At 50.1% G+C, this 21,482-nt stretch overlaps 3 protein-coding genes across 4 annotated transcripts; all 3 read left to right on the top strand.

Moving 5' to 3' along the window:
* The first annotated feature begins 503 nt into the window (after nt 1–503).
* LOC112350150 lies at nt 504–1,948 on the top strand. Of its 2 annotated transcripts, none has more exons than XM_024685845.1 (4): nt 504–1,077; nt 1,141–1,290; nt 1,378–1,462; nt 1,524–1,948. In XM_024685845.1, exons 1-4 carry the CDS (start codon nt 778–780, stop codon nt 1,907–1,909), a joined length of 921 nt encoding a protein of 306 aa, XP_024541613.1. In that variant the 5' UTR covers nt 504–777; the 3' UTR covers nt 1,910–1,948. The 2 variants fall into 2 exon arrangements, with proteins under 2 accessions (XP_024541613.1, XP_024541614.1); XM_024685846.1 differs by having other exon boundaries at nt 1,144–1,290.
* Nucleotides 1,942–3,559, top strand: LOC9657292 (SUMO-activating enzyme subunit 1B-1). Its single transcript, XM_024685844.1, has 10 exons — nt 1,942–2,056; nt 2,108–2,159; nt 2,209–2,410; nt 2,463–2,530; nt 2,634–2,753; nt 2,832–2,888; nt 2,941–3,007; nt 3,064–3,158; nt 3,218–3,325; nt 3,382–3,559. The coding sequence occupies exons 1-10, from the start codon at nt 1,971–1,973 to the stop codon at nt 3,481–3,483; spliced, it is 957 nt and encodes a 318-aa protein (XP_024541612.1). The 5' UTR covers nt 1,942–1,970; the 3' UTR covers nt 3,484–3,559.
* On the top strand, nt 3,520–5,641 carry LOC9657293 (SRSF protein kinase 1). The gene is made up of 4 exons (XM_002980819.2): nt 3,520–3,922; nt 3,998–4,978; nt 5,028–5,075; nt 5,138–5,641. The coding sequence occupies exons 1-4, from the start codon at nt 3,617–3,619 to the stop codon at nt 5,570–5,572; spliced, it is 1,770 nt and encodes a 589-aa protein (XP_002980865.2). The 5' UTR covers nt 3,520–3,616; the 3' UTR covers nt 5,573–5,641.
* Nucleotides 5,642–21,482: the final 15,841 nt, after the last annotated feature.

A 21,482-nucleotide genomic window follows, 5' to 3' on the forward strand; every position in this document is an offset into this window, starting at 1 on the left:
GGAGGCCCAGCGAGATAGCGGTCGATCCAGCAACTACACCGCCACGCCGCTACATCTAGCAACGCAAGTCGTTAAAGGAAGAAGACTGAGGTGAGGTACGTACCTTCTTCTTAAAAGGCAGGCCACCAAACACCAAACAAATTGTTCCATCCTCCAATCGCCATGTAGGCTATGGTCCACGCCATGCCATGCCATGGCATCCCATTTCTTACATCTGTTTCTTGTTGACTTGTCTCCTCTCGTACTTGTGCGTGTCCTCCGTGCGTCCGGCCCGTACTTGACCGTGCATGGCATGGCATGTGTATGGCCATGATGCCCATGTGCATGGCCATGTGCCGCATTCCCTGTCCTAACGTTACTGTCTGGGTGTAATCGATTAATATGCTCTCCTTTTGCTTTCGTTTGAAAAGAAGGGAAGACGATAGGGAGAAGGATTGACCCGAAATTTTTCACGGTCTCGCATATTAAATGAGAGAGCAGGAAGAGACGTCGCAGACAACACCACGGGCTTTGTCTGACTGCCGCTTCTAGAGGATGGGACGAATTACCTCTTTAATTTATATGATGATACTTATGCCCAGCCAGGGCAACTACGTGGTTGGCAGCATTGCACGACCGGCGATGACAATGCCCCAGCGAGGCAATCACGCAATAGCACCAGCCAGCCAGCCCTGGTGGAATGAGGTGCCCATGATAATACCCCCGCCCCACCTCACCCACATTCGCGCCTGGATGCCGTTCAAGCGCCGGGGCTAGGGTTTATCCAAGATCTGGGCTATGGCTGCCGCATTGGCGGGCGCTTGCGTGGTGCCGGCGGAGGCAGCGGCGATCCGGCGGAGCGGAGCTGTGGAGTTGAGGCCGCGAGAGAGATTTGTTGTGGAGCAGCAGCAACGGATATGGCGGGCGGCGACGAGCGGCAGAGAGCAATGTAGGTCAGGTGTGCGCATCAGGGCGGCCAAGAAAGTGGAGACCGGGCGATCCTTGGTGATGAGCTCCACTCTGGTTGCCGAGGAGGGCAAGGAGGAGGCGGTGGTGGATTTGTGCAAGGGGGTTCTGGATTGGGCCAGCGAATGCCAGGTATTTTTTGGAATTCTAGTATGGATTTGGCTGATTGCTTTTGGCGTTTCCTTGATTCGATAGAAGAGCGACAAGGCGTGTGGCGTCCTCCAGTTTGAGTGCAAGGCCGATTTGCAGGAGAAGAATGTGTACCACTTTTGGGAGCGATACGAATCGTTTCTGCATCTCACGACGTTCCGAGGTTCTCCAGAGCACGTCAAGTTCATGAAGGACGTAAGCTAGTTCTCCTTCTCTTTCACTTACGTCCATCGCCATCTCCATCTCTGGTTTTGATGGATTCATGTGCTTGCTTGCTCCCAGGTGAGACCGCTGCTCAAGAAACCAATCGGCCTCGTTGCGTACGAGTACAAGGACGGGCAGATCGGGCACGCGCGTGTTCTCATCGGTAAACTCCTTCCTTTGTATGGAACGCATGGAGATGGAACGATCCAGTGGATTGATGGCAGGGCCCAAAGGCGAGGGTGGCTTGGACGATGCAACCGGCCAAGGCAAGCAAACATCCAGGCTCATCGCTCCAGGCGACACATACGACGACAGCCGCGAGGACTGGGGGCTCAAGGAGGCGCTGGAGGCCAAGAAGAAGCAAAAGGCCAAGCAGTGGGAAGCTATGGAGCGGCAGAAGCAAGCGTTCCTGGCGCGGTCGCAGAAAGGCAAGGACGAGGACGAGCCATTGTCTCCCGAGGAGGCGGCGCGGCAGAAGAAGGCCCTGGCGGAGATCTTGGGCCGCTTCGAGGCGGAGAAGGCCGCCAAAGCGGCGCAGGAGAAGGAGAATCCCGGCGGCGCCGCTGGTTGGGGAGATGGTATCAAAAACTTGTTTGGTCTCAAGAAATAGAAACTTGGCGCCACGGTTTAAAGATGTGGTTTTAGGGCTTTTCTAGGGTTCTTGAAAAGCTATGGAGGAGGAGGCTGCATTGACGGAGCAGGAGACGGCCGTGTACGATCGCCAGATTCGTGTGTGGGGCGTCCAGGCGCAGAGAAGGTGGGAAGATTTTCGTCATTCGCACTGATCGGCGGCATTGCCTTTCTCCAGGCTGAGCAAATCTCGAGTGCTTGTGGCTGGATTGACTGGTGTCACAGCGGAGGTACCAAAATCTCTCTCTTTTCTCTGTGAAACTGTGTGTGCTGGATCAGGCATGCAAGAATCTGGTCCTAGCGGGAATTGGAAGCCTCGTTGTGCTGGACGACAGGCCGGCCGTGTTTGATCCTTGTTCTTCCACATTTCTGGTGTGCCATGACCACAACGCTTCCACTGACGAGAACAAGTCCGTTGCCGAGGTCTGTGCTGCCGCTCTTCGAGATTTCAACCCAATGGTCGACGTCACGAGTGCTCAAGGTACTGCTGCTCAACAGTTCTTCCTCTCAAGTGTTTTTGTTTTCTCTCGTAGGCACTTCAGTGATGGATGTGGATAACTACGACGTTGTCATCCTCAACCGTGCCGCTATCAAAGACAAGGTGTGTGTGTTTACTTTTCTGTTTGATTCCCCTCCTTTTGCTCTACTTTCTTGGATGCCTTTCTTGTCATTCCTCTGATTACTGTTTGTGTTTCTGTTCACAGAGGAGAATTAATGAGCTGTGTCGCAGATCGGCTCACAAAGTTTCCTTCTACACTGTCGACTGCATTGGTTCGCGGGGGGAAATCTTTGTCGATTTGCAGACCCATACTTACACTTCCAAGGTTTTCATTCTCCACTTTTTTTTCTTTTTATTTTTTGTCACAAATGTGCTTTGGCCTTTTCTTTTACTTGGCTGACAGGCTGCGGCGGATGCTGCCGAGAGTTGCGAGCTTACAAAGAAGTTCCCAAGCTTTGAGGTGAGACCTTGTTTCCTGGATCATAAAACTGGTACACAATGTAAGCATGTAGGACGTATCAAGCGTTCCGTGGAACTGCCTTCCAAAGAGGATAAGTAAGCTCTTCTTTGCAATGCGAGGTAAGGGGCGCTCATTCATGTTGGGCTGGGTTCGCAACTATAACTTTGCTGGCCAGTCCTCGAAGAATTTGTTCAGGCGACGGGACGGCAAGCCGGCCCCGAAAATCTTCCGGAGCTGCTCGCGTTGCGAACGCAAATGTGCAGCAAACAGGTGGTGGTGGTTTCGTGTATTGCGGAAGCAAAAGCTAACCTCCGCGATGGTTTTAACAGGGCGTGGCCGACTCGTTGATCCCGGAAAGCCTTCTCGCGGGGCTGGCTGGCGCGGACGGCACGGAGTTTCCACCGGTGTCTGCGATTCTGGGAGGCATCCTCGGCCAGGCAAGCCGCTCCTCTTCTCTTCCTTGTTTCCAAAGCGCTAAACTAAATCGCTACAGGAAGTGGTCAAGGCTCTGTCTGGCAAAGGAGATCCTTTGCGAAGCTTCTTCTACTTCGACACTGACGACGGCAAAGGAATCATCGAGGAGATAATCAGTTAGATCGATTACACGCACACCCATTTGTTTAGGGTTGGGGTACCTCTTTGGATCCTGGCAAGGCATGTAGTCACGATTCCACTCGCTGTCCCTAGCTTTGCGGGCGGCCTGGCACTAGACGGGGGTCACAGATTTGATGGCGTCTCGGCACGCCAGCACTAGCAGCAGCAGCAGTAGAAGCATTGGCGACGAGATCCAAGCCAAGCACCAAGGGGGACAGGATGAAGAAGAAGAAGAAGAAGGAGAGTCGAGTGAAGAGGAAGAGGAAGAGGAGGAGGAGGAGGCATCGTCCGAGGAGGAGGGCGCCGACGAATACAAGCGTGGAGGCTACCACCCAGTGTGCATTGGCGATAGCTTCTCGGGTGGGCGCTACGTCGTGCAGCGCAAAGTGGGATGGGGTCACTTCTCCACGGTATGGCTCGCCTGGGACACTCAGCAAAAGGTGAGTGAGTGAGAGTTTTTTTGTGTGACTGACCAAAGTTCTCTCTTCCTTGGCAACTTATAAACACCCCAACAGAGTTATGTGGCTCTCAAGGTCCAGAAGAGTGCCAAGCACTACACGGAGGCTGCATTTGACGAGATCTCCATCCTCAAGCAGATCGCCGACGGCGATCCCAGCAACTCCAAGTGCGTGGTGAAGCTTCTGGATCACTTCAAGCACTCGGGCCCCAATGGCCAGCACGTATGCATGGTGTTTGAGTTCTTGGGTGACAACCTCCTCACCATCATCAAGCTCTACAACTATCGAGGCCTGCCGCTGCCCATGGTGAAGCAGCTGTCCATGCAGATCCTCATCGGCCTCGACTATCTTCACCGCCAGCTCTCCATCATCCACACCGACCTCAAGCCCGAGAATGTGCTGCTCACGCTGCCGCTGGACCCGTCCAAGGACCCGCTCAAGTCTGGAGCTCCCCTCATCCTCTCCAAGCCCGCCGCCGCCGCCGCCGCCGCCACTGCCACTGCCGGCGTTACCAGCAGCTCGCAGCCGCTGTCCAAGAGCCAGAAGAAGAAGCTCAAGAAGAAGGCGGCCAAGGACAAGACTGGCAAGGACAAGGACATGGACAAGGCAGCCGAGGCGATGGTGGCCACAGTGGACGCAACAGCAGCAGCGGTAGAATCAGGCAAAGGCGGCAGTGATGGAGCTCCTCGACACGAGAACCACAAGATCCATGCTGATGAAGCAACAGGAGCAGCGGATGCCCAGGCTCCCGGGGAGGCTCCTCGGCTGGCCAACAAGCACGAGAAGCGGCTCAAGGTGACGGACCTTGGCGAGCTGGACCTGAGATGCAAGATTGTCGACCTGGGGAATGCGTGCTGGACATACAAGCAGTTCACCAATGACATCCAGACGAGACAGTATCGCAGCCCCGAGGTTCTTCTCGGCTGCAAGTACTCCACTCCGGTGGACATATGGTCTTTTGCCTGCCTGGTGTTTGAGCTAGCTACGGGTGACGTGCTCTTCGATCCTCACAGCGGTGACCAATTTGACAAGGACGAGGTAAAGCTACATTTTTGGAACTTTAGTTTCTAATTGCTTTCGAGCGCAGGACCATCTCGCTCTCATGATAGAGCTCCTGGGCCGAATGCCTAGGAAGGTAGGCACTTATGTTTTTCCCGTTCATTGCGCGAGCTTCTCTGATTTGAGTGTGTCATGCAGGTCTCGCTCGGCGGCCGCTTCTCTCGGGAGTTTTTCAATCGCCAGGGCGATCTTCGGCACATAAAGAAGCTACGCTATTGGCCCTTGGACAAGGTTCTGCACGACAAGTATTCCTTTCCTGCCCAAGATGCACAGGAGCTGGCCGAGTTTCTGTGCCCGCTCCTCGACTTCGTGGCTGACAAGCGCCCCACTGCTGGCCAGTGCCTTCTCCATCCCTGGGTAAATCCTGTGCCTCGGACGATCTCCACACCAGCGGCACCAGCAACACCAGCAGCAGCACCAGTAGTTGCAGCGGAGGTGCTTGTAGCTGCTCCTGCCGCTGGTGTCCTTGACAAGAAGAGAAGCGAGAGCAGCGAGGCCATGAAGAAGGCCGAGGTTGCCATGGGCAATATAGCTATTGCTGGGGTAATTGCCGATGCTTCTCCACAAGACTAAATACCTTTTCTTTTTGTTGTATCGATTGTTCTCTATTTATGTCACACCTGACGGCCAATTCTCCAGGAAGCTACAGGTTCCTTGTTTCTGGAAAACAATGTCATGAAACATCCAAATGAAAGCAAATTCTACTCAATAAATTCTTCAAAAAGACCCTGCAAAAAGGAAAGAAGGAAACTAGGCACGAGAGTTCTCACCTGCGAAACCAATGGTTCTACTTCTGAACGTTAATCAAATGTATCGAGTTCCGAATCAGCGAGATAAACTGATCCACGTTTCTAACGTTCTCCAAAACTCTCACTTGGTGACAAGTCCTGCATAGATGAATAAGTAAGAACAAGGTTTCCAGCTAAACATGAAAGGACATACCACTGAAAGATCAAGATCAATCCACCGAGTTGCCATCGTAGTCTTCGAGCTGTTTGAGCTCGATGGTGCTGGAAAGAATAGATCAGAAGACGTTTTTGTATGAAAGAAACCAAGAAAAAAAAACGGAAGCTCGCTTATTACGAAGAATGCTCATGTGATGCATGATTCCTGAACCCTAAACCCTCTGAAAAAATCCACATTTTTGGTGGTTTGAGCGTCCAATCCTTCTCCATGCATTTCCTGTCTAAATTCCTCACAGATCGGACAAAGAGGAATCGAGAGGCAAACGCGAGGGGCAAACGCGGCAGGCTGGAAAATCGCATCACTTGCGTCAACTGGCCTCGAGCTGGTCAAAATGCTCGTTTGTCTCGATCAAAACTTGCTCAAAGAGATCATTCTGCAAAAGTGTCGGTGTAAGAAGACGATCTAGAAGCTCACATTGAACCGCAACAATTGATCTTCCTCAGTGTGCAGGAGCTCAAAGCACAGCTGTGTATAAATCTAATCCTCATCCAGAGGAAACGAAATGAAATAATGATATCATTCCCCACTGTTATCAGTGTGAAATTAAGATTATCATTTGAAGAATATTTCCTAGAATCTTTCAGAAACTTTCAAATATGCCAAAATCATTTTACAAAACAAAACGACATATCCTAAGATGGCCTAAATAAACATGTAGCCTTTTTAGTAAACTTAAGCCATAAAGATCAACGGTGCTAAACCTAGGATTGAGGCTATGGCGGGTGATGAAGAAATGGAAGAGCTTGTGGTGTTCATTGAAGACATAGATGGGGCAGAGGGTCATGAATTTCACCTTTCTGATGGTAGAGTGGACGTAGATGCGGTTCTGCGGGTGTTCTCGGCTACCTCCATCTCCGTGAAGCACGAGGAGCCACCAAGGGTCCGATGGAGGGCTCTTCAACCAAGAAAAGAAGATGGTCTCAGCACAGCAAAATTCCAGACTGGATCTTCTCATGTCATTCGTCCCACAAGAGGTGTGCTACTTTCTTTTTAGGATGGCTTCGGTTTCTACTTAGTGGTTGATGTGCGTGATGTTCTTATAGTCGCTTTTCGTGCTTGGCTAGGGCGGGTTCTTGACTATGACCACTCATTGATTGGGTATGCGTTCTTTCTTTGGTCTTCTCGAGGGATTTTGGCTGTCGTCGTTTGCCTGGTGATCTGGCTATGGGGTAGTGGCGTTGTACCTGGTGGTTTGCTGGGAGCTATGGGTGATATTGGCTCCTCGTGTTGATGAGTTTGATCTTGGTTGAAGGTTTTGTTTTGTTTGTATTCACATGTTATGACAATTCCCTTGTTTCTGTTACAGCCCTACCTGTGACATCCCTCAAAGCTGCTAGGTCAGGTAAGCAGTTGCTTTTGTAGCTGTGTCAACTCTGTTATGCTTTTTGTTGCCTTGCTGACGACCTGAGCTTTATTTTCAGGTGCCCAAATCTGTGAGGTGCTGAATCGCCTATTCTTTGACGATCTGTGGGACAATAGACAACGAATGGGCATGCCACCAAGGCGTCAGCCGGGGGCGCGGTTGCCTCCAGTACTAGAAGATACAGGCCCCTACTTCACGTTGAAGGGGCGGACCGAGACGCTCAAGCATCTCATCTTGTCGGCTGGGCGGATTTTTGCGACTTTCATGAGCACGCAAGACTCGCTTGACTACTTTCTGCGGAGGGATTTCATTATGATGGTCGTGGGGTGCCCAGGTGTGGGAAAGACAACCGTGGGTAGCTGCCTGTCGGAGCTGTTGCTAGAGTACTGGCTGGCGAACAAGGACAATCCCGAGTTCAATCAGGAGCTGGGGGAAAGTCTCAGCGACGATCTCCTTGACGCTTTTAAGGAGATGATATCCAACGTTGTACACAGTGGAAAAGACGTCCGCATGTATCACTCTCTAGAGACGGCACAGAATGGGCAGCTTATGCAACGTGAGGATGGTCTTTACTACGAGCAGATTATGGCTTTACGGTGCCTTCATGCGGCTGTTAGTCGGATGGGTACACCAACATATGACGCATTCCTCCAAAAACTAGACAAGGGAGCTCCAGGTTTGAAGCATCAGTTGAGGCTCGACGATGTTATAGCTTTCATCAGGCAGGGTTTGGGCTTTCCTACAGGGCAAAGGATTTTTCTTTCATGGTACTTTGACGAGGCAAACAGGGCTTCGAAGGATGGGGAGGCGACGTGGTTACAGCACATGTTTGCTGCATACGTCTCTTGGTTCAAATCCAAGCGTGCCTCGGACACGCTTGTGCTGTTTACGGCAGCGACCACACGGTATTCTGCAGCATCGCTCGCCGGGACTTCCTCTGGGAGGGCGCAAACGCTTTACATTCCGCTCCCGCCCTTGACAAATGATGACGTCTACGACATCGTTCAGGAATTCTTCGACCGGGTGGCGAGCTCAGTTTGCCAAGGGGCACGCATCGAACTGAGCAACGAGTGGAAGGTGGTCCTCCGCTTTGCTGGAGGCAATCCGAGGATTGTCTCATTCCTTTTGAATGGGCTGGTGTCACGAAGTTTTGGCGCGATCCCACTGGAGAAGTTCAATATGGAGCTGCAGAAGGGATTAGTTGTGACAAGAGCCAGGGCGTTGGTTGAAAACGCATCAAATCTGTTTGTCAGCCAATACTTAGAGATTAACCTTCAAGGTAGTCCAGAACGCATACAGGGAGTCATTCCAGGTGCTAAAGCTAGTCTGATGCTGAAAGCCATCTACATTTCCCAACTTGGAACTATCGTCAGTCGTGCAGCAAAGGTATGGGACGGGCGCTTTGAAGATACTTGGGGTGATTTAGAAGGCCAAGGTATTGTGGGTTTGGTAGAGATAGAGCGAGGGTGTCCCACACGTCCCCCAGGGAAAGTAGGCAAGGTGCCTTCCGCTGTCACTCCAAATGCGCTGGCATTCCGTGTTAGGTACTGTCCCGTTGCAGCTTACTCTTTGGCACTGGTCGACATCATCCCAAAAGGATTATGGCCTGATTTGACAAACAATTCCTGGGCTGTGAAGGAGGACTCAGATGTCCTCGGTTTCGTGTTCATGCTTTGGTTGAAAACACACTTGGATGGCGGTAAGCTTAATTCTCTTGCATGTCCACAAACTCTCCTCTTTTGTCTTTTGCAGGTCAAGAATTCAAGCTCAGTGACATCATACCTTCCCACTTGAGCTTAAACGACTACCTGGATGGTTTAAATCTTCAATTGCCTTCACCACCTAGTAAGTTTTGTGGGTTTTTGATCTTTGGCTCTAACTCCGTTACATGCAGAGGAATTAGATTGGACAATCTGTCAGCCAGAGGTGCTACCAACGTCGAGGGCAGAGTTGTTAGAGCTTATGGCTCAGCATTCAAAAGCTTTTATATTCTCTCTCAAGTATGCGGAAATTATCATAAGGGTACAAAAGATATGCAAGGGCAAGGCATTACAAGATTGTTTTATTTTGATTGAGAGCAAGTACAGACAGAATGATCAGAACAAGGGTATCTCTCCTGGGAGTATCATGGAGAAAGTATGCCATAACATCCAAGACTGGGGGTTTAAAATGGACGAGGTGATTTATATATATTGGTAGGATGAAAAAACTACCATGCAGCATGTAGAAGTTGAAGGATGGATTCTACAAAATTTCATAATCAGTGGTAATTTCTTTAATGAGAGTTTATTTAAATTGCTTACTTGTATTCGACATTCTTTAGCTTATCAACACTACTCTCAAGGTAAGCTAAGAAATGTGGGAATTAAAAGCTCAAAAAAAGTCTACTGAATGAGGAACTTAAAGTGTATCTCATCAAACATTTTGTAAAGATTGCCTTTGGCAACTTTGGCCATGATTGATTTAAAAATGGGACTCATTCATCCATGTCATCTTACATTGAGTTATACTGAAGAACTTCTGCCTGTAGATATGTATAGGCATTTTTATTAGAGAGTTCCTTACAAGAGTAGTTTGACAAAGGTCAATATAGTAGAGATGGGGAACCAAAAAGTTTCTTAGCAGGGATTAGAGAACTGTTACTTTCACAAGGAACTCAGTGACACTTCAAGTACTAGTTCAGAACAAGTTCTACAGGTAAAATGCTTGTTTGTTTGTTTGCTTACTTATTAGATTTGCTGCTACTGCTCAATACTGGAAGAAAATATGTTGCTATCATCTGATTTTGGATCGGTCAATAAGTATGTTAAATATATATAGGGGATGATGGCATAAATGGAAAGAGAAGGTATATATGCACAAGTTATAAGCTTTTTAATTTAAACTTCCCAACCCAATATTACTCAAGCCTAAAATTGCATACACAAGTACATATGGCCAGACTAGGTGTCTTAGGTAGCCATGCTGTTGGGCATGGCCCCTCGGGGGATAATATAATGTTTGTGTTTCATAATTTTCATATGTGTGTTAATAATCCTTCTATAGTGTAAAGAATTAAATTCCCCAAGGTGTCGTAGGCTAAAGGATCCCAAAATCAAGATTAAAAAAATAAAAAGTAAACCAAATTGAAAATCAAGTCCAAAACCAAGTTTGAGTCTAAAATTTGAGATTGAGAGTTTAGTCAACACCTAAGATGCAAAATTGTCAACCTGGGGAATGTGTGCTGGACATGCAAGCAATTCACCAATGACACCTAGATGAGACAGTATCACAGCCCCAAGGTGGTACTCCACTCCAATGGACATATGGTCTTTTGCTTGCCTGGTGTTTGTGCTAGCTACGGGTGACATGCTCTTCAATCCTCACAGTGGTGACCAATTTGACAAGGATGAGGTAAAGCTACATTTTTGGAACTTTAGTTTCTAATTGCTTTCAAGCACAGGACCATCTCGCTCTCATGATAGAGCTCCTGGGCCGAATGCCTAGGAAGGTAGGCACTTATGTTTTTCCTATTCATTGCACGAGCTTCTCTGATTTGAGTGTGTCATGTAGGTCTCGCTTGGGGCCGCTTCTCTCGGGAGTTCTTCAATCGCCAGGGTGATCTTTGGCACATAAAGAAGCTACACTATTGTCCCTTGAACAAGGTTCTGCACGACAAGTATTCCTTTCCTGCCCCTGTGCCCGCTCCTCGACTTCGTGGCTGACAAGCTGGCCAATGCCTTCTCCGGTAAATCCTGTGCCTCGGACGATCTCCACACCAGCGGCACCAGCAACACCAGCAGCAGCACCAGCAGTTGCAGCGGAGCTGCTCCTGCCACTGGTGTCCTTGACAAGAAGAGAAGCGAGAGCAGCAAGGCCATGAGGTTGCCATGGGCAATATAGCTATTGCTGGGATAATTGCCGATGCCTCTCACCAAGACTAAATACCTTTTCTTTCGCTTGTTCTCTATTTATGTCACACATGACAGCTAATTCTCCAGGAAACTAGAACTCTGTTTCTGGAAAACAATGTCCTTAGGTCTCATGAAACATCCAAAATGAAAGTAGAATAAATTCTACAAAGAGACCCGAATCAGCAACGTAAACTGATAATCTATATACAAGTTTCTGACGTTCTCCAAAACTCTCACTTGAATGTATGAATCTTTTGGTGGTGACAAGTCCTGCATAAATGAATAAGTAAGAACAAGGTTTCAACATACCACTGAAAGATCAACCAAGTTGCCATCGTAGTCTTTGAGCCGTATGAGCTCGATGGTGCCTGGAAAGAATAAATTGGAAGACGATTTTGTACGATAAAGATACCAAGAAAAAAAAACGGAGTGACAAGCGCAAACATGTAGATCAGACAAAGAGGAATCGAGAGGCAAACACAAGGGGCAAACGCAGCAGGCTGGAAAATCGCGTCAACTGGCCTCGAGCTGGTCAAAATGCTCGTTTGTCTCGATCAAAACCTGCTCGAAGAGATCATTCTGCAAAAGTGTCGGTGTAAGAAGATGATCTAGAATCTCACATTGAACCGCAACAGCTGATCTTCCTCAGTGTGCAGGAGCTCGAGGCACAGCTGTGCATAAATCTAATCCTCATCTAGAGGAAATGAAATGAAATAATGATATCATTCCCCACTGTTATCAAGAGAGAATGGAATAGTGGAAGAACATTTTCTAGAATCTTTCAGAAACGGTTGCACTCAGAGTTATGAAGAATACATTGATTTGCACTCTTACCTTCAAATGTGCAGGAACGCATGTCAAAATCGTTTTACCAAACACATGCCCAAAAACGACATATGACATATCATGACATCGTAAACTAAAGATCAACGGTGCAGATCTCCAGAAGTTGGTATCAAAGAATGTTATCAAATTTAACAAAACTTTCTTAGACAGAAAATTAATAATATAAAAAATTTAATTGTATTAAACTATAATTTTTAAATTAACATCCAGTGAAACTGAGACTCATATACTCATATGTTAAATGTAATACTTATTCTAGGCATATGCTTAAGATCTAACAGCTGAGAACTAATTATAATTGCCTTAATACAATAAATTGCTCTATATTATTATTCTTATCTAATATTTTTTTTAAAATTCGATAAAATTATTTGATACTATCACGTTATGCTATAAAATACATATGTTAAAATAGATTTATAAGAAAACTAAATTTTATTTTTTATAGTAATTGCAATAGATGTTGTTTATTTTTTATAATTTTTATATTAAGATATTTAACATAGCACTTTAAAAAAATTAGTGTGTTTATATTTGTTTTCATTTGAGGTGATTGGTATAAATCTTTGATAAGTCCATTACAAATTATGATTATAATGTGGTGTATCAACTTACTTATAAATAAATAAATCATTAACGTATGCTATGAGTGTCAAATGTCTTTAATTTTGTTAAACATTTTTTTCTATTAATTATGGGTCATATTTTAATTTTATAAATTATTTTCTAATTAGAACTTATTCTTTTAGTTATAAAGTTTAAAATTCTTAGATTTTGTATGCTCTATAACAACAATTATATGATCTAGGAATGTTTCATGTTCTTACAACTTGACTTGACTCGTGATTTATTAATAATATTATTAAATAAAGGTAGATGGACACCAATTTTTTAAAAATCATTTTAAACAACTGTTAAAAATTTTATATTTAATATTAATATTTTAAATGGAGCTGGATTCTCTTGCTAGTGCTTATATATTTAAATGAATAAGCTGGTTTCATAATGTCAAATGCTAGGAACTAAGCATATGCCAAAATCTACTGGTTGAGATTAACAAGCTTTAAAAGAATTTGAAATGTCTTTTAGAGCAGGGAGGAAACTGTGGCAGCATCTAAGAAGAGCTATGAATATTCTTCAACACCTGAATTATGAAGTTTGAGATGTCTATATCACTGATGGCTAGTTGGGAGTCATGATCACTACTGCTATTACCTCGGGTACCTTTATCAAATTGGAAATGGTGCTGCAGAGGAAGACCACCAAGAAAGGAAATGTTACAGGGTTTAGGGTTTAGGGTTTTAGGGTTTAGGGTTTCGGTTTAGGGTTTAGGGTTTAGGGTTTAGGCGCGTTTAGGCGTTTAGGGTCAAAGACACCCCGTGGTGTTGCAATCCGGCGAGATCGCTGAACGTGTATGTACATTCCCCATGTCCCAATGGGACTAATACAAAAAATGGGCGTGCCGCCCTCTCCATGAGCTACTCTACGTGATCCTCATATGCCGCAGCTAGACCTAGTCCTGGAGTAGAAGTGGACGTGGTCGTCTCGAGCGAATCATGTCGATGTCCAAGTCTCCCCCACGAGCTGACCTTAGAACAGAGTCTGGGGGGCGCCATTGCCAGCGAATCTCGCCACCTCCCAATTTGCCGAAGCATGGGAGCCACCTAGATCTCCACTCCTTGAGCTGCCTCGGTTTCGCCCGCTCTTTCAGGATGGTGTAGTGAAGACGCACCGCTGCAAGAGTGAGTCTCCACCATGATGCCACCACTGCCGATATTCTCGCTTGTTGCCCATCAAAGCGACAGTGGTTCCGCGCCTCCCAAAGTGCCTGCAGTCCTGTTGCCCTCCAAATGGACCAGCGCTCTTGGCCCAACGCCTCCCAGATGGACATCCCAACTTCAGCCCCTGTCACGTCCCACCGGACTCGCATGTTCCATCGGTGCCGTCCGTAGCAGCGAATACGCCTCCAAGCTGGACCAATGGCTGGGCCTCTGGCTCCCTCAAACCAGTGGAGGATATCCCCACTCCGAGCCTCAAACTCTGGAATGTCTCCGAGTTCCTGCGTCGCCTTGAAGATCTGTCGCCAAACTTCTCTCGCCACGTCGCATTCCCATAGGACATGTTGCGCTGTCTCCAACTCGCCACACTCCTTGCACCGTCGGCATGCTTCTTCCTGGAACCGCTGTCCTACCGGCAGCCCGTTATTTGCCACCAACCAAGAGGTGGCCTTGACTTTCTCCTGTACCGGTAGTTTCCAGAACGCAAGCGTGTTGCCCACCACCTGATTTGCTTCAACTCCTTGCTCGATCCATTTCTTCCAGAGCTTGGGGATCTCCCCTCGGGCCTCCTCCCTGCTGGTCAAGAGACCATCCCTTGCTTCCTTGACGCCGAAGGAGAAGAAGCTCCTCGCTCCTCGTTTCCATGCTGCGGGGTCCCAATCCAGATCCTCGATGAGCTGCTGTCGCCACCATCTAAGAATGCCTTCCCCTTCTAGTGCAGCCAACGATTGAACCACCACCGATTGTTTCGGAGCCTGTCGTATTACTCGAATCCTACCCTTGACCTCGTCATCCGTCACCATCGGCATGACCTGTTCGTCCCCTGCTGGCAACAGCATGTCGCCTCTCAAGACTCGAAAAGGACGCCCAACATTTTGGTCTGGAGACACAACGAACCATACCTCCACATCCCTGTCCTCCCAAGCTGGTGTTGGGGCCGTAAACGCCCGTGTCCAGGCCCCCAAGCTAACTCGTTCCCTGTCTGACTCCACGTCCCGTTGTAGAGCCACAAAGTCTCCAGATTTGAGACAACGCCTAGGCCAGAGCTGCCCCTGCTTCGCCTCACTCACTGCTCTGATAATGCGAAGAAGATCAAGGTGGACTTTCCTCCACCGTCCCGGGTTAAAGACCTGCATATGTCTCGTAGTCTTCCTCCTGTCCTTGTCCAGAACCCGCACCAGCTGCTTGAGAGTTCGGAAGCCTGCGCTATGTAGCTTTCTCCAGATTGTGTAGTGGTCCTCCCTGCCCAGTGTCCTATCATCCAGTTTGAAGAGGTCGTTGAAGAACAGGGGCTGGTTCAGCCAGTCCTCCGCTCGCCCTGGCAATTCCCTACTGACTGGAAACGCGCTCCATAACCGGAGAAGCCCCTGGACTAGAGTGCCGCCCTTGACTACTTGCTTCGGCCCCTCAGCAAAGAGCCAACGTGGATCTTCTTCCCACGGTCTTGCAGTGTTGTGCTTGGGCCGGATTGCCAACAAGTTCTGCCTAAACATGAGTCTCCAAGGTTGATTACCTGGTTGAAGGCCCATGAGGAGGATTTTGTACCGTAGCGCCTTCGCCATGTCACTCGGATCGATTACTCCAAGTCCTCCCAAGACTCGCGGACGTGCTGTAGATTGCCACGCGACCTTGGCCATGCTCCTCCCTGTGACCAGAGCGCCCCGCCACAAATACTGACGGACCATCGTGCGTACCTTTCTAAGAGTGCGTTCTGGAACAGGCCAGATGGAGAGGTGGTACCAGATGCCAGGCAGAATGATGCTCCTAGCGACTACCACTCTCGCTGGCAAGCCGAGTTTCCGGGGAGCCCACTTCTGGATTGACGTTCGTACCCGTCGGAGCAAGGTGTCATCCTGAAGTGCTGCACTGAACCGAGTACCAACCTGGATCCCCAGGTACCTAGCGTCTTCTCCTGGTTTGAGCCACTGGAAGCCAATGTCCTGCCCCCAAGATTCGATGCCTGGTCGCCCCCAATTTATGCCCACTGATTTGTTCCAGTTAATTGCTGCACCAGCCGCGAGGTTGAACGTCTCCAGCGCCTTCTTAGCTGCATCCATGTTCTCCTTAGTCGCAAGTAGGAACAAGGCAGTGTCGTCCGCAAAAGCACCATCAAGGAGTTCCCGAGACACCCTTGTGGTTCCCGGAAGTTGCTGTCTCGCAGCCGGCAGTGTGAGTCCTTTAATGCGTCCGCCTTCCGCTAGAAACGTGCCCAGGGCCTCAGCCACAATCAGAAAAAGATAGGGTGCTAGTGGACACCCTTGGCGTACTGAACGTCCCAGCTGGAAACTCGGTCCCGTCTCGCCATTGATTGTGACTCTGCTTGTGGCTCCTCGGTATAGTAACGAGATCCTAGTGACCATCTCTCTCGGGATGCCGATCGTGTTCATGCACTCCTCTAGGAACCTCCAGTCCACCCGATCGTAGGCCTTCTCGAAGTCCAAAAGCCATGCTGCAGTTTGTTGGTTAGAGATCTCTGCCCATCTCTGAGCCAGCAGGTACGTCCAGATGTTTTCTGCGATTTGCCGCCCTGGAACAAACCCTGTCTGCTGCTCCCGGATGATCAGCGGCATGACAGCTTGGAGCTTGAGGGTCATTGCTTTGGCATAGACCTTGTAGGACGTGTTGAGCATGGTGATTGGCCTCCAATTCTTCAGCTCCTGCAGGTCCCCCCTCTTTGGAATAAGCGCAATCTGGCCCTCAAGGATCTCGCGAGGCAAGGTCCCATCACGTTGAGCATCCCACCATGCTTGTAGCAGCAGCGGGCCTATGGTCTCCCAGTGCTCCTCGAAGAAAATGGGCAAGAGGCCATCGATACCTGGCTGCTTGTCGTTGCTGAGCTTCCCGAGCGCTTCCCGAAGCTCCTCCAGTGTGAAGTCCGTCTTCAGTGAGTCGTGCCACTCATGGGGGACTCGCTGGGGAAGGGACGCAAGCACTTCCACCGCCGCCCTTTCCCTCTCTGGAGTCCACTGCTGGGCCGTATATAGAAGTTGGTAAAACTCCTGGGCGAGCTGTTGCATCCCCTGTTGGTCCTCGATGACTCGCCCGTCACTGTGCTTCAGTCCTAGAATGGGAGGAGAGTCCGTCACTGGCCTGATTCCCCTAAAGAAAGCCTTGTTGAGAAGGCGTTCATTCAGGGCCCATCCATCTTCCATGGCCCGGACGCCCTTGCTCCATGCAGCGTACTCCATGTCACGTAGCTCGGCTTCACGTTCATCCAGTATTGTTTGCCACTTGAGCTCATCTTGCGTGTTCAGCAACATCCTGTGTGCTGCTGCGACCTTCTTCCTGGCCAGTCTAAGGTCCTTCATCACCACCCCTTTGAGATCCTTCTGGCGCGCCCGGAGCTTCTGTGAGCAAGACAAGAGCACAGGGATCAGTCCCAGCTTGTTCTGCGCAAGGGCGTCATGTATAAGCCCAATTGCCACCGGGTCTCGCAGCGTGGCTCTAGTGATTGATCGTTGGACCGCTGTCCCTTTGTCCCTTTGGAGCTGGATCACGCATCTGAGGGGGTCGTGATCTGAGAAGGAGGCAAATCCCAGCCACGTTTTTAGGCTTCCCCCATCCTGCCGTATGCGAGATGAGGCGTAAATCCGGTCCAGTCTCGACTGGGAGGATACTGTCTGTCGCCTTGTAAAAGGGTGAGCATGAGGTGCGAATCCCGCAGCATGCTGGAGGTCCATGAGCCCCAGTATGTCCATGAGCTGACTCCACTGCTTCTGTTCACGTGGCTGAATTGTTTCCTGCATACCCCTGCGATCACAGACGTCCTCGACCATGTTGAAATCTCCCAGGACCAGCCATTCATCTGCTTGCCCCTGTGCAGACTGTAACACACTCAGCCAGAATTCTGCACGTCTCCCTTTCTTCGTTGGTGCATAGACGTTGATTATCCCCACCCGTCCAAAGTGGAGGTGAAGGACAAGCAATTGAGCCTTTCCTGGGACGAGAACAAGGTGGTTTCGTACCTGAGCAGACCATTTGGTTGAGACTACCACTGCTGTGCCCCCTCCTGGTCTGGCCACTGCTTGCGTGGCCGGGTTCCACCAGAGCCGTCCCCTCATTCCAAAGGTGTAGTCTGGGGCCACAGTCATTTTGTGCTCTTGCAAGCATAGGATGTCGATATCTCCTTCTAAGCTGATCTCTCGGATGTGGGACTTGAGCTGCGCCCTTTTGTTGAGTCGACTGCCGGTCCAACTGAGTCCCCGGCAGTTCCAGGTGACGAGCGTGAGAGTTGTCATGGAGCCACGTACTTCCAAGAAAGTGAGGAGTTACGGGGTCTCGCCCTCCATTCTGTGGAGATGGTCCACACCGCAGTCATCTTCCCCCTGTGCTTCGTCCAGGAGAAGCCTCGGACAGTGTACTTCGCAAAGCCCGTCCACTCAGTGATAGCACTCTCCATGCGTGTGTGGTAGTCTCCAATAGTGACAACCTCTGGGAAGGCTGTGTTCCCGCGGCACATCAGCCAGTCTCCCGCCTCTGTGGGACTTAATTCCCGCTTAGGGGGAATCCACCTGACCGCCATTCCTACTGTTCGAGGGAGGACCGGCTGGAAGCCATCTCCTTCGACATCCGTAATAGGTCCCTCGAACAGTTTGGGCTGTGAGGATGAGCCCAAGAGTGGTGGGGTGACCGGGAAGCGAATGTGGGGAGCTTGGTCCGGAGGGCGTGCCTTCAAGATCCGCTCCTGCTCTGCAGGTAACTCAAACGGCTTCTGGGATGCCAACCTGTTCCGCTTGACTGAGCAGGCCTCCTCCCGGTGTCCAGCGCGCTGGCAAAAGTTGCATCTAGGTTCTGAGTTCTCCGTTTGGATCCTGATATACTGGCCCAGCACTGCGATCTCTGTCGGGATTTCAGCCGGGGCTGACACGAAAACTTTGAGACGGATGGGACCTAGCACACCCTCTGCTTCTACAGTGTCGAGGCCGGCCGCTATCTGGCCAATACTTCCTTCAACCAGCTCCTGTATCACCGGTGTGATCCGCATTTCCATGGGAACGTCCCACAATGCAATGTTCACTGGAAAGCTCCCGCCCTTGAGACGAGCCTGGTCCTCTGCGGTGAACCTTGGGATCCATGGGTGGAATGACACCGCCCAATTCTCGTCAATGAGGCCATGCATGGCCTCCGCCTGAGACCGTGCCTCCTCTGTCTCAAAGACAACTGTGTAGCAGCCCTTCCCATGCGGCAGCATCTTCTTCATGAGGATTCCCTGGCCCAGCGTTGCATTGATCCAATCGTTAGCCATGCGACCTGTTGGGAACTTCCCCCTGAAAACAGCAATCAGTGCCTTCTTGCGGAGTTCCTCTTCCTTCTCTGCTACTGCTCTTTGCAGAGTCTCAGCCAGCTTGACAGGGACGGCCTTTCCTCTCGTGTCGTCGTGGACCAAGTCACTTCCACCTTCCCCTACTGCTGCCACCTTGTGCTCTTCGGCCTGACCATGTGTTCCCTCGTTCACTTTATGTGAGGTGTACTCCTTGTTAGCATCACTGTTCCCGTCCGAGGAGTGCAGCGCTTCTACCACCTTTCCGCAGCCCCGAGTCTTCCTCACTCTCGACTGGGCTTTTGCCACTCGCTCCGGGGTGTCAACCTCCTGGTGCTGGTACGCCCGAGACTCTGTTCTCTTGTCTGGCAGGGCGTGCTCCTCCTCAAGGAAGGCTTCAACTGTGTTTGTCCAGGCTGGGTCCTCCTTGGCAAGTCTCAGAGTTTTAAGCTTCCGCCGCGTTGCTCGCTTCACTTTCTTCTTCTCACGCTTGGTCTTCCTCTTGTTGAAGGCATCGCGGTCCTGGAACTGAAGTGTACCATCTGACTGTTCCTCCAGTGAGCACTCCATCTCTGGCTCTGTTTCTGGCTCTCCGAGTCCCACTTCAACTGTTGGTGTTGGCGTGGTAGCCACTTTGCCACCTTGTTCTTGCGCCCATGCATCGAAGAGGTCTGCTTGCTGTGTGGCCACTGCCTTCGTGATTATCCCTTGAGCTTCACGCAGTGCAGGGCCCAACACGAGGTCCTCTCCCAAAGGACTCAGATCCAGCTCTCTGATCGTGCACATCAGGGTTGACTGGAGTTCTTTGCGTACGGGAAGCGGAGAACTTTGGATCCTTTCCTCAAAGTGGTGGGGGTCCCAGACCAGCCTCCCTGCCTTGTCGAGTCGTGGGAGTGGAGAGGGAAGCGACTCCTTCTGCTCCTCGTGTGGTGTTGTGGGAGAGTCCGGATCTGATTTCCTCACTTGTTGTAAGTGCGCAGGGTCCACCTGGTGTGTTTCCTCCTGTACTCTTGCATGTACTAGATCAGGGATGAGCCCGGCCACGTCTGTAGGAGTTTCTGGGTGGGACAGGGGGTTCCCACCAGCTGGGCATGAACTTGACGCATTCCCGTAAGCAGGGAGTGTGCCAGCTGCGCAGTCCTTCCGAGTCTTAAGGTTCTCTGTTAGAATTGCGAGGCAATCCGGCGAGATCGCGGCACCACTTTGTGCAATCCACATTCTCCGTGTGCCGTTGTCGAAACGGCGTGATCAAGAGCAAGTAGAGGAGGCAAGGGAATGAATTTTCATTCATTCGTGAGCGAGGGAGAGGACAAGAGACAACCCGAGACCGGTTTCATCCTTTTTGGGACTCATCAGCCGGGTGTAGTCGTCTAGTGTCTACCCTAACCCTAGCTCGGTGCCGACTCTACTTATATTTTGGCTCTGTCACATGGCGCAAGTCCGTGTGGCGGCCATGCGAAGTGGCGTGGCAGCGTTGGCTTGCGAGGGTGCGAATGTAGCACAGCTGGTGTTGGTTACTCCACAGCAGTGGTAGTCGCGGAGAATGACTTCGGCGGATCGCCGAAGACAGTAAACATTCGGCCGGCGGGTGACGTACCTTTGACGCAAGATAACTTGTAAACGCGGCATGATATGATGCATGCGTTACGTCCACAATGCTTGTGTCACTTGTACGTACCCGACGACGAAAAACGTGGTCCACTTTGCAAGGAATATTCTGGGAATATTCCGTCGTTGACTGTTGACCCCGCGTTGACCGTGTGTGGACTGGGATGGTGGAGGGCCTGAGGTCACTCATACATACCCGGAGTCCAGCGGTGATGCAGGGGAGAGCCATCCCGCGAGCTGTCGGCATGCGTCGCCGATGTCGAAGGAGCAGCACCGTTTTAACGGAAAACACGCTTTTCAACGAATCGTGTGTGGAGTTCAGAGTTGAAACTCACATATTCACGATCGGAAGGAAAAGCGGAATCCAACGGTATATGCCGTTTTGACTCGGTCAACAAAAACACTGTCAGGGAATATTCGGGAATATTCCATTCTGACCGTTGACTCCGCGTTGACCGTGCGTTGACTCGCAAGGGAGGTGGCCTGGAGTGACTAGTACGTACCCAAGGTCCTTCGCTCATGCAGAAAGGTCCTTTTCCCGTGAGGTGTCGGCGCGTGTGGCGTCGACGTCGTCGCATGGCACCATTATGAGATTCGCAAGCTTTCCAAGGTGTGGTGTCCATCGTAAGGAGATGAGACCAACGTAGTCACACTTGGAAAGGGGTGCAGAATCGAATGGTGTAGGCCTCGTTGACTCGGTCAACAATCTGACTGTCAGGGAATATTCGGGAATATTTCTGTTTGGACAGTAGACTGAGCGTTGACCGGG

Source organism: Selaginella moellendorffii, unplaced genomic scaffold (genome assembly GCF_000143415.4).
Source record: "Selaginella moellendorffii unplaced genomic scaffold, v1.0 SELMOscaffold_46, whole genome shotgun sequence".
NCBI classification, from domain to species: domain Eukaryota; kingdom Viridiplantae; phylum Streptophyta; class Lycopodiopsida; order Selaginellales; family Selaginellaceae; genus Selaginella; species Selaginella moellendorffii.